Genomic DNA, 12,722 nt, shown 5'->3' with positions numbered 1-12,722 from the left:
CCTAAAGCCTACAGAATACGCCTACTAAATATAAACCATAAGCCCTGTTTATTTTCGACGTTTACGGATGGCACTCACTGCAGCCGGGTTTGTAGTTAAAGCCGGGAGGCATGAGGAAGCCCTGCTGGGCCGCCGCCGCCGCCAGGGTCCTCTGGTCCGGGGGAAAGACAGGAATCATCAGCGGCGGGAGTTGGCCCTGGACCTGCTGAGGATGCAGGGAGGGGAACGGGGGAGAAACGTAGGAGGAGGAGTAAGGAAAGGAAGGAAGGAAGGATAAAAGAGGGCGGAAACAGCTTGAAACGTTAGCATTGGCTCCGCGTAGGTGCTTCGGATTTAAATTTAAAATAAAAGTCATCACATTGGCTCAAGAGCTGCGGAAGACATTCAGGCTCATGTAGATCACGCTGCTGTGGAACAAACACGACGTAAAACCCCACACACTTTTTCTGGAGTGTGGACAGCTCTCAGCAGCTGGCCTTTTCCTCGCATTTAAAAAGATGACGATGTTCCATTGAACCCCGCAAGACTCGCACGCTCAGACGCAACCGTATCGGCAGACTCTTCGGCAGCGAGCCACGCGACTTCACAAGGTTTCAGAGGATTTTAAAAAGGACAGGAGAAGAAGAAGAAGAAGAAAAAAAACTCCTTCGATAGGGCGTCTTTGGCAAAGGAGCCAAGAGAGAGCGAAGGAGAGGAGACGGGGGAGTCAGAAAAAGAGAGAGAAGTAGGAGACAGATGGTTGCACAAAGCAGCGCGCTGCCAAAAACAACGCACAAAGGCTCGTGTGTGTGATGGACGGACGATGCAGTTTGAGACGGAGAGATGGGAGAAAGGTGACTGAGGGACGGCGGAAAAAAAAGAAGCTGCAAGCTGCTTGGATGGAGAGAATGGGAGGAATACGACAAGTTAATTTGCGCTTTCCCTCAATCTTAAACACTTCAGCCCTGCTTGAAAGTGACGGAGATAAAAGTAAAAAAAAAACCGCGAGATTGCGTGTCTCTTTCCGCTCGTTTACATCGGCAGAATGAGGTCTCTGAAGGCGCCCGACAAGTAAACCGGGGCCCATTTCGCTCCGAGGCGAGCGGACCTTTGACTCCGTCCTCTGTCCTTCCCCCGGCTCCGCCACAGTCGGCGCTTTGACACCGGTGACATCCCTGAATAGGATAATAGCCGGGTAAAAGCAGTCTGATGCGGAAAATGGATGTGAAATGGCGGCGCAATCATAAAGATGCGCCGCCCGTATCATCCGATCACTTTTTGCGTGATATGGCCACCTAAAGTGGTTGTTTAGTAGTAAAACAGCGTTTTATCTGTGTGTGTACAGTAAATGCTGTGTGCGCCCCCTCCCTCTTCTTCCTCCCGTGTGTCGGCATGCCAACAACAATATAATCAAACTATCCCGGCTCAGGGGAATCATGCTCTCTTCAAGCGGCTCCTGTTTACAATCCCCCTACACCTCCTGTATCCCCCCCTAAAAAAAAAAAATTACACCACCATTTTTTTTTTGGGTTAACCATAAACCACGCGTCGCTTTTGCGCGATCAGAAAGCGAGAGGCGTTCCAGCGCGGCGCTCGGACAGGCCCCCCGCGGGGACGAATCACAGGCAGAACAGTTCCGCTTTGCCTTTCAGGCCTAATTGGACATATGCTGGAGTGGAGCTGGCTAGGGATACTGTAATGCGCCATAGGGAGGTAGGAAATAGGAGGTAGGAGACAAGGAGGCTGACGTCTGCGTGGCTTTTCTTCCTTTCTTTGCGAATAAAAATATCACATAAGATCCTTATTCTCGGCTTCTCGCCTCTATCTCTGTCCTTTTTAATCGGAACACATAAAAAAAAAAAAAAAAGCAGCGTACACCAGGCAGACATGAATCACTCGACGACGCCGGCGCACAATGCACGAGATTCTCCACAATGGGAGAAAAAAGATCAAGCGGCGGAGAGGAGAGGAGAATAATTCCCAACCCATATGTTGCTGTAATAATAGTCGACTTAACAGCTGCTGGGCTGCTCAGCGGCGCCGCACACAAGGCAGAGTCGCTCGGGTCAAGAACCGGCGGATGCTGGATGTGCTGAAGTATCGGGGGCCTGGTCACCGATTTTGGAGCGGACTCCACCACTTCAGTGGATATCTTTGCTGGATTTGAACTCGGCCGAGCTGAGCAGAACGTCGTCATCAATTAGTCCAATTAGACCTGGCACAATATTTGATTGATTAAAAGGAGTGTCCCAACACTCCCGCTTTCATTCCCTCTCATGTAGGATCCTGAACATCCAATTCCTGACCTCCATTGAGCCAAGATCCGTATTTTACAAGAGAAAACATGATATTGTCTTCATCCTGTCCCAGCACTCTATCCCTCTTTATTACCTGGCATGTCTCTTTACTCCACTGCTTCCAATACAAGTATGTGGATGATATTTAGATATATTTTTCTCCGATCAGATTTCAGCCTGTGCTTGTTATATAAGACAAATCTGCCCAGAATCTTCACAATGGATAGGTTTCCAATGACGTCACCACAGTGAGTCCCAAACAGTGTGCTGGGGGGGTACATTAGTGTGCCGTGAGCGCTCTTCAGGTGTGCCGTGGGAAGTTATCCAATTTTATGTAATTGGTAAAAAAAACAACTTTTATTCCAAGAAATAACATATCTTTATTTATCTGTTTATCCCAGTGAGGCACAATGACAGACAGAACAAAAAAAAATCCTCTTCTATTAGATGGCAGGAAGTACATCCAGTAATGAATCGATTCTTTTTTGGTGACATTTACTTCGGTTGTTGTGCCGTGGGATTTTTCAATTGTAAAATATGTGCCTTGGCTCGATAAAGGTTGGAAATCACTGCTTTAGACCAAGCGGATGAATTAACAATAGAAAAAAAAAAAAAACTTAACGCTTCATCTATCACCTGTGTTCTCTGACCTCTATGACACACAAGATGGTGTAATTGGAAATCTATCCATTAGTAGTCCTGGCACATGGAATTTCAACTAAATCACCGATGGGGCTGTTTCTTTAACCAATCGGATTTCAAATTCACCCCATAGGGCCTTGCTCGCTGGCCCCAAAGCATTTTTAAAAATTCGCCTTGGCTGGTCAGAGCAAACTAAGTCTATGATTTTGATCTGCGCTCAATGATGTACATTGCGTGCTCCGATAGTATTTTTGTGACGTTATGGTGCCGATATTAAGCGTTGGATTGGAAGTCCCCGCCGAAGGCCCACGTACCAAATGTACAAAACCACCACGACGCACTGCAATAGCTTTAAAGTCATTTAGGGGTTCTGCAACAGGAGGGAAAGAACTCTCGCAAGGGTTTGACAGAAAGGAACAGAGACACTTGTGTGAGAAAGCGAGGCCGCATCTATCAGACAATCTCCACATCTTGGCGGATAAAGCAAAAGGCACATCTGAAAACAGCAGGCACTTTGGGGAATAACACTCTCCTCGGCTTCTCTTTCACTTCAGTCCCAAAGTGAACATGAAAACCTTACAACGGCACAGACAAAACAACACACCGCCGCTTCTGTCGACTCCGGGCGGCATTGAGGACGGGGGAGCTTTTAATCTCGCCCAACCCCTCCTCCACATCCAAAAGCCATCAAACAAACACCACGCGTCTGAAAGAAACACAAATGGACAAACGAGAGCCCGTCAAGCGAAAGCATCTCTAATCAGTGCTAAATGTTTGCAAAGGAAAGAGTATCTTGATAGAAAGTGCGAAATATCGCAGGGGCCACGGAGGACAGGGAGGAATCGTCCTGGCGAGAGAAAGTTCTCGCCGGCAGATAGAGTGAACAGAATGAACAAGAGAGGGAGAAGGCGGCGCGGGGAGCAAGAGTTGAGAATAATTGGCAGCGAGCGGCGACTGCGTTCACCACGCGCCAGGCGGCACAGCTTGAACTTAAAGCGCCGTCGCGGCATAATGAAGATGTGGCCGCTAATTAACATATGGGGTGCGAAACAGGTTGGTTGGCACGCGGCGCGCTTTGCAAAAAAAGAAAAAAAAAAAAACAACTCCAAGGTAAAGTTATTATTGGGGAGTAATTAGCTCTGTGAAGTTAATGCGTTGAACAATGGCTGCCAGTGCCGCACAATATGGCCCACATCTGAGCGCGCGGAAAAAGGAAAATAGCCCCCGCTAACGTGCCAGTCCCTCAGCTAAAATCTGTTGGCGGCCATATGCTTCGGCAATTAATGCAAGACCTGGATGACCTTTAGCTAAACGGGGGAGAGAACCAATAATTAATTTCAAGCGAGAGAGCTTCTAATAACGCTCCATTACCTTTCCACTGTGAGACGGGGGCCGGTTTACTGACGGACGGCTTTACTGCAGGATTCCCAGGTGTCTTTAGGAGTACCCAAAGAAAACCTCAGCAAGTACCGGGACCTCGGAACCCTGAGACTGACGTGCTGCACGTTGTACCTCGGAAAAAGAGGACGCCGCGTGCAGGGAAACCCCAAATTGCGCCGGTCGCTGTTCAGTGGCGGAGATTAGACCGTTATCCAGGCGACTGGGTTAGCTGTTTCCGTGCGCGTATTCTGGTGCGTGCGGTTTATGTCGAAATGAATGAAAGCCTTTGGTGAGCTTCCGGCCGCACCAGGTACTTCGAGTGATTGAGTTAGCGACGCGGGTTAGACTTAATGGACAGCTTGTTAGCCGCTGTCGCCGGCGCGTCTGGCCTCTCTTAAACCAGTCAAAGCATCAGGTGGCTTTATTCATTTGACCATTTTTTTTTCTTTTGCCGTCTCTCTCCTCCGCCCCCCATTACGCTTTCTTGTCTTGCCTCTAAAGCGGCGAGCGAGCCCGCTTGATGAGATGAAAGACGAGCTACGCGGAGGGAAGTTGAGACGCACTAAACTGTCAGTCTCGCTCGGCTGACTTTTTGATTCATTAGTCGCGGAGACGTCCGCGTCCCCTCATCCCTGTCTCGATGCACTGTTGGGCTTCCATTCTCCGGGCTCTCAACATAAACCCCAGACGCTCCGCAGGTGAGCTCCTTTCATCCCCGCCGGGCTTCCCAGCACGGCGGCCACGGGGGGGAGCCTCGGAGACAAGTTGGCTAATTAGAACGAGAGAAGACGAGAGGGAACATGCTCACCCTTTCGAACTTAACAAGGAGGCCCCCGGTGGGGGGTGCGGAAAGAAGCTCGTGCGTCCCCGTGCGCGCACACGCTCACGTTTTGGCTTCAGAATAATGCAGCATGCGTCGAATCCAATGCTGTATGTGTTGAATTGCCTTAAATGGCACAAAGTAAGGATCAGTTTCTCTTTGCCGGCGCTGCTGACCTGACCTCGGGGATGAATCTAGATTTTGTTTTAAGATGAGCTTAATGAGGAGCCGAGGGCGCGTTTATGATTACACGCTTTTCCATTTCGGCTTTCAAAGTTAACGTTCAGTTGGCCCGAAGCCTAAAATTCATTACATTTGCGGATTAGGTACACAACCTGTCCTAAAAGTCACACTTTTTTGACTTTGGAAAATTACAACACAGGACACACATCTTTGAAGTCCAATAATTGGACACATGTTAGTCTTTTGTCATGACCTGCAGCTCATGCCCAAGAACAAGATCCCGGATACAAGCGGCCGAACTGAGTTTCCTCCTCAGGGTGTCCGGGCTCTCCCTTAGAAATAGGGTGAGAAGCTGCTCCTCCACATTGAGAGGAGCCAGTTGAGGTGGCTGGGGCATCTGATTCGGATGCCTCCCGGAAGCCTCCCTGGTGAGGTGTTCCGGGCACGTCCCATCAGAAAGAGACCCCGAGGACGACCCAGGACACGCTGGAGAGACTACGTCTCTCGGCTGGCTTGGGAACGCCTCGGGATCCCTCCCGAAGGGCTGGAAGAAGTGGCTGGGGAAAGGGGAAGTCTGGGTATCCCTGCTGAAGCTACTTCCCCCGCGACCCGACACGGAAAAGCGGTAGATAATGGATGGATGTATAGTCTTTTGTGCATTGTACCTAGATGGACCGCGATAGAACTCCACCGTAGTCCTATTTCTGACGGTGTTTGTCTAATGGCTCAATATGGAGGTTAATTCCAGGTAAAAAAAATCAATTAATCAAAGCAACAAAGGAGTCAATCACTGACTTCTGTACACTAATGAGTGCTTACACAATGAACACATGCGTTGAGTGCAAAGTACGCGGTCCGCTTGGGTCACGTTCAATGGCCTACATTGTTGTCACGCATCTAGTACGCTCAGTTCTGGTGCTACATTAAAAAAAAAAAAGATAAAAGAAAAAGTAACACAGTTGCGAGGACAATAAATAATTTGCCCTCCTTTCGCAAAGATGTGTGCCACTCTCTTCTCTTTTTCATGAGCTTGATCATTCGTTTCATTTCATCACCTCGTCCAAGTGGACGCTTGAAAGCATTCTTCACGGCCTTTGGAGGGGGGGGTTTGGGTCCAACAAAGCCAACACACACACTACAAACAGAGAGAGACACAAGAAGGGACAGCTGAACTCGGCCTCGTTAGGGGGAAATGCAATCACAAGGGGCTTATCATACAGACACAAAACACGCTCACACACCCCAACATCGTGAACCTGGTGCCCCCCGCTCTGGCAGGCCATTGTATTGTGGGATTGTGCAGACAATCTCTTCATGAATCATTAAGCGGTGCGTTTTTTTCTCCGGCGACTCTTTGATGCCGAGCATCCGTTTGATCATCGGGCCGTCGTTTTTCGAGATACGAGCGAACGTACGCTTACGCCGCCGTGCCCTCTCTCGTCCCTCCCCCTCCCCGGTATGTGAGAGGCTATTGTTGAGGGGGTGGCGGGGGTGGGTGTCCGACGGAGAGACGCTTGTTTGGGAAAAGGTTGCAAAGTCATGGGAAAAGAGTGCTTTGTCTCGACGGGGTCGTGAGGGAGTGAATCATGAGCGGACGTGTTTATAGCTCGACACACACAGCTGCGGCAAATGCACGCGCACGCATAGTCCGAGACGCGCGCAATCCAGAACACACAGACAAGTCTTCACAAACAACGCAGTTGCGAGACACAAAAAAAAAAAGGGGGGGGGGACAATTTATAATTGAACTCACACAAAGCAAATAAACACAGCTGCTTTACACCAAAAAGGCGCACACAAATGCTATCACAAGGCCCCTTATCACATCAACTGTGGATGGCCAACTCACGAGGGGGTTAAGAAGGGGGATGTGTATGCATGTGTGTGTGTTCCGTCTTGGACGGGGCGTCTCGGCGATACAAAGCGGGCCTTTCTCAGCTCAAAATCCAGTGTCATCTGCCTTTAGAAAAGCCCGGGCTATTAGTTCCGAGCCACCTGGACCGACATAGTGGGTCCAGTGTCGCACCCAAAAAGGACAATACTTCCATTTTTTTCCAAGTCAGCGTAGCTCGCCCCGGCCTGGATTTCTGCAACACTGCAGCATGTAAGGGCCCCCGCCCCACAGCAAGCGATGAAACCGTCCCACAGTGTGTAGGGGGTTTCATGACTGGCAACTAGTTTTTCTGATTCAATATCGTAATCACAGATGTACATCATCAGATATAACCGGCAATCAAAAATGGGAGATCATATCATGTTTCAAACACTTTCACACACACCAAAAAATTGTTTCTGGGTTTAAAGCGAGATCCGGCTAACCGCCACTTCTTGATACAGTATTTACTGAATGCATTGGACATGTTTTCCTATAATAATTAACTGCATTTCTAATTTTATATGTACCTGTGACTAGAGGCCCCATAGCTCATTGTTAGAGCATTGGTTTGATAACCAGGGGTCATGAGGTCGTATCTCACTGGGGCCTCTACTCCCCAAGAGGGGTTGCGTCAGGAAGGACATCCGGCGTAAAAACCGTGCCAAACAAATATTAGCGTTCATCTGAGATGTCACGCTGTGGCGACCCCCTAATGGGACAAGCCGAAAGAAACTTATATGTACCTGTGACGAAAAAAAGCAAGGCATGGAGAGTCTCTGTCACATTTATGGAATATTTTCCATAATGTGAAAGTATGTACTTTTGCGCAACAAAGATAATACTGATCACTTGAAGAATAGAAGCATAAGTGACGATGATCTCTCACCACCCTTTGGGTACTTCTGACCCACCCCCAAAAAACGTTTACTAGAAAGTTTCACATGCAGACGGTTTAAGACTGCGAATACATGTGAGAAATGCTGCACACACCTCTCCAATTTGGCTCTTTGCTGAGATAAACCACAGAATGGCCTTCCAAGGCCATGCAAACACACACACACTTGTGCTGACTCACATGTTATGAAACATACATAAAGTACCATCTACGGACAAACACGCACATCTACAGTCTGTATCATCAACGCACGGCTGCACACGCACAAAGCGGCCTCACCTGGATTTGCTGCTGCAGGAGGTTGATTTTGTGCTGCTGCTGCAGAAGCTGCTGTTGTTGCCGGGCAATCTGAGGACGCGGACACACACGCACACAAAAAAGCTAATTATTAGAATATCCACAATATAGCCAGTCTCCGTATGCGTGGGGGTGCGGGCTGTGTGGGAGATGCGACGCATCTGCAGGTCTCAAAGGCCCCCGGTTGCACGAGAGAGGCAATGAAATATTAAAGAACGGATCTCATCTGGTCTCAGCTCACAGCCAAAGGGTCAGCGCCGTCGCGTCGACACACTTAGTGACACAAGTCCATCTGTCGACATTGTCGCGTTAGTGACGTGCAGTGCATCTCATCTCCAAAAGCAGCAGTAATATCCCAATTTGTTCATATAATTTAAACCCGTTGTTGTTTGTGAAATCTTTGCATTTGGGGTCCATCCTTCCTTACGGGGTCCATCCTTCCTTACTTCCCAGGATGCATCGGGCATAACGTTCTCACACAGACTATATTCCCACACAACAGGCGTCGGTCATCGCTAATGCCTGGGAGGCATCATTTTTGTCACAGGTGATTTTCATTTTTTTTTTTTTTTTATCTTGCCGCGGTTGCATAGCTCCGAGTTCACCGACGCGCAAAGCCGGCTTCCCGGCAGCTAAAAAGCACAACAAAGAAGGGGAAACCCGTCTTTCTATGCAAATACCTGGCACGGTCTTGCCTGGTAATGCTTGTGCCTCACTTGCATCCACTCCAGCGTTACGTACCCGATGCTTACTCCCTGCGCCGTGTTGCCAAAAGATGCATGTGTGGGGAAAAATACACTATATTTGTGCTTTTTCTGTAACTAGCTGGTAGCCCCTGGACGCCTCCCTGGTGAGACTGAGAGACTCCGAGGATGACCCAGGACACGTCGGAGAGACTATGTCTCTCGGCTGGCTTGGGAACGCCTCGTGATCCCTTCGGAAGAGCTGGAAGAGGTGGCCGGGGAAAGGGAAGTCTGGGTATCCCTGCTGAAGCTACTTCCCCCGCGACCCGACCCGGAAAAGCGGTAGATAATGGATTGATGGATAGCTGGTAGCCTGTGGCATCATGGGAGAGTCCAGAGGACGCAGTGTAAGAGAAAGCTGGGGGGTAAACCTCTCAAAATGATGGAGAGAAAGGTGTGAGTGCAGTTATGGAAGTTAACAGCTAAGTTGATGTGAGTGCACAATTCAGAAATGTATTATTTTTGTGATACTGCAAGTAGAAGAGGCAAGAATGTGGCAATGATTAGTAAGGGGGAAGTTAGAAAGGCACTGAACAGAATGAAAAATGGAAAGATACTTGGTCCTGATGACATACCAGTGGAGGTATGGAAGCAATTTGGAGAGGTGGCTGGAGTTTTTGACCAACTTATTCTATAGAATACGAGAGGTTCAGAAGATGCCAGAAGAATTGAGGAAAAGTGTGCTAGTCCCCATTTTTAAGGACAAAGGCGATGTTCAGAGCTGGGGAAGCTATAGAGGAATAAAGAGGATGAGCCACACAATGAACTTATGGGAAATAGTAGTAGAGGCTAGACTCAGGACAGAAGTAAATATCTGCAGAACAATTAGAAATATGGAGGCACACACTCGAAAGGAGAACAATGAAGATTAGCCGAAGTAAAACAGAGAATATGTGCGTGAATGAGAGGGGCGGAGGAGGAGGAGGAGTGAAGCTCCAGGGAGAAGAGATGGCGAGGGTGGACGACTTCAAATACTTGGGGTCAACAATCCAGAGCAACGGTGAGTGTGGTAAGGAAGTGAAGAAACGGGTCCAAGCAGGTTGCAACAGTTGGCGGAAGGTGTCTGGTGTTCTATGTGACAGAAGAGTCTCTGCGAGGATGAAGGGCAAAGTCTATAAAACAGTTGTGAGGCCCGGCCATGATGTACGGATTAGAGATGGCGGCACTGAAGAAACAACAGGAAGCAGAACTGGAGGTAGCAGAAATGAAGATGTTGAGGTTCTGGCTCGGAGTGAGCACGTTGGATAGGAGTAGAGAAATGAGCTCACGAGAGGGACAGCCAAAGTTGAATGTTTTCGAGACAAGGTTCGAGAGAGCAGACTTTGACGGTTTGGACATGAGAGCAAGATAGTGAGTGTATTGGTGGAAGGATGGTAAGGATGGAGCTGCCAGGCAAAAGAGGGAGAGGAAGACCAAAGAAAAGGTTGATGGATGTTGTGAAGGAGGACATGAGGGCAATGGGTGTTAGAGAGGAAGATGTGAGAGAGAAGATGACAGATTGTGGCGGACCCTAACGGGACAAGCCGAAAGGAAAAGAAGAAGAATTATTCTTGTGATACTGTAAAACTCCTGTTCATCTCGGGGGATACATTCCAGATCCATCGGTGATATATGTTTTTTAATATACACCATATTTGGAAAAAAAAGTTTGCCCTTCCTGATACTAAAAGTCTGCAAACGTGCCAAACTGAGGGCAAAATGAAAGCATCGAAGGAGCACAAAAAAAAAAAAAACGGGGCTGTAAAGATGTTTCTAGGTACTGTCGTCGAATGATTGCGTACCTGGTCCTGCTGCTGCTTGGCCAGCTCCATCTGCTGCCTCTGTTTCTCCATCTGCGAGGCGGCCAGCTTCTTCTGCTCCTCGTGGGCCGCCAGGAGCTGCTCCCTCAGGCTGCTCAGCTGGCCAATCATGGCCATGAGCTGGCGCTCTTTCTCCGCCAGGCTGTCCGGGGTACCTACAGGGGGGGAGGCAAGAGAGTAGGGGGGGGGTGAATGCAATCCTTCAAAGGGAAGTGAAGGTTTGAATTTAAGAAGGAAGAATGAACGTTTTGTGTTTTCTCTTAAAAAAAAAAAAAAAAAACGTTCGACCTTGGTGTGAAAAGTTTGTTGAGAACACAAATACGGATGTCTTCTATCCGGAGGCCAAAGAAGATTGTGGGAGTCGGGTCAGAAAGGCCAAGGAACAACAAAGTAGTGTGAAGCTATCCGTGGCTTGTTGGTCCGGGTAATATATGACCGATCTGGGGGTTCGGAGTCCCTACGACGGAAGGTGTGTTGTAAAACCAGATGTTGACTCGTTTTTTTTTTCGTTTTTTTTTTTCTGTGTGATTACTGCAGAGCACATCCATCATCGTCTTTATTGCTTCGTATATGTTGAAAAAAAAAAAAGTCCGAAAAAGGAAACATTTATCAACAGGTTAAACAAACTAGAAATCCGTTCCAGTTTAACAAAACGATGGGGGGAAAAAAAAATAACGACTGCATTTAAAATCTCCGGCTAAGAACAGGATATATTTGTGTGTGTGTGTGTGTGTGTGTTGTGTGTGTGAGAGAGAGAGAGAGAGAGAGAGAGAGAGAGAAGGAAAGTGTGTCTGGTCTGTGTTTACCCTGCAGTCAACCTGCCTTCTGCTCACATTTAGCATGGCCTGACCTTTCACCCCTCAGATCCTGACATACCAGCTCCATTACACACGCGCACACACGTACACAATTACGTATCCAAACACGCCGCCGCACAAGGCCTAAATCATTCAACAGGATGTCGTTAAGGAGCCGCACAATCAGCGCGGGGTCCTCATGTCTGCGCGTACCCGGCGGTTGCAGGTTTACTATACACCGAGCGTGTGTGTGTAACTACAATCCTCCATTGTTCCTCAGCTGCTACCTTCAAGAGGGCCGCATTCCTGCACCAGTCAGACCAGATGACGGCCGGAGAAAAGGGGGAGAAACCTCGCCTCGGGGGGGAAGGCCAAAAGGAAGAAGGAACGGAGGAATGGCGGTGAAGACAGCGCGCTACAACGCGGCCTGACCCGGCCTTTGACCGCGACGGAAAGGTGAGAGTCATCCATTTGTCCTCCCGGTTGGTAGTCGCCCAAACCCACCAATGCCGGCCACCCCCTCCTCCCCACCACCACCACACCCCACCCTCCTTCCGTCCAACCAGCCCACCGCTCCCTCGCTCCGTCCATCCCCCAACAATGAACAATAAAGGCAACTGTCGGGAGCGCTGGCTGCTGGAAAAATAAACAGGCCGCTGTCCTAACGCACAGACCCACCTTTGTAAAGCCAGAAAGAGAGAAACGCGTGTGTGTGTGTGTGTGTGTGTGTGTGTCGCCCAAGCTGACCAAGACAAGAAAGGGTCCAGTGTTAAAAAACGTTGGCCTGTTCAAAAAAAAAAAAGGGGGGCAGGGGGTTGAAGTGAGAGGGGATAACTTAAAGGGGTGGGGGGTGTAAAGGTGAAATGATGGATCAAAGGAGGCTTTCTTGTCTCAGGGGGGTCAAACACACGCATGCACAAATGCAAACACGCTTAAATCGGGACCACTTTTGTGCACGGATAGCGCGGATGTGCACGCCCGGGTGGAAGATCGTTCCTTTCAGTGTTTAAAAAA

At 48.9% G+C, this 12,722-nt stretch overlaps 1 protein-coding gene across 9 annotated transcripts in view; it reads right to left on the bottom strand.

Moving 5' to 3' along the window:
- Positions 1–12,722, bottom strand: part of sox5 (SRY-box transcription factor 5) — an 88,952-nt gene that overhangs the window by 32,575 nt on the left and 43,655 nt on the right. For 7 of the 9 annotated variants that reach the window (XM_061806664.1, XM_061806669.1, XM_061806666.1 and 4 more), the window contains 3 exons: positions 10,894–11,066; positions 8,352–8,420; positions 79–205 (listed from right to left, as the gene is read on the bottom strand). In XM_061806664.1, coding sequence (XP_061662648.1) covers positions 79–205; positions 8,352–8,420; positions 10,894–11,066 — 369 coding nt within the window. The remainder of the gene's footprint in view (positions 1–78; positions 206–8,351; positions 8,421–10,893; positions 11,067–12,722) is intronic. The other 2 variants (XM_061806667.1, XM_061806671.1) reach the window with 1 other exon arrangement.

The sequence above is a fragment of the Syngnathoides biaculeatus genome, chromosome 20 (genome assembly GCF_019802595.1).
Source record: "Syngnathoides biaculeatus isolate LvHL_M chromosome 20, ASM1980259v1, whole genome shotgun sequence".
NCBI lineage: Eukaryota > Metazoa > Chordata > Actinopteri > Syngnathiformes > Syngnathidae > Syngnathoides > Syngnathoides biaculeatus.
The sequence above is the reverse complement of the archived record's forward strand: the minus strand, read 5'-3'. Positions and strand labels throughout refer to the sequence as shown.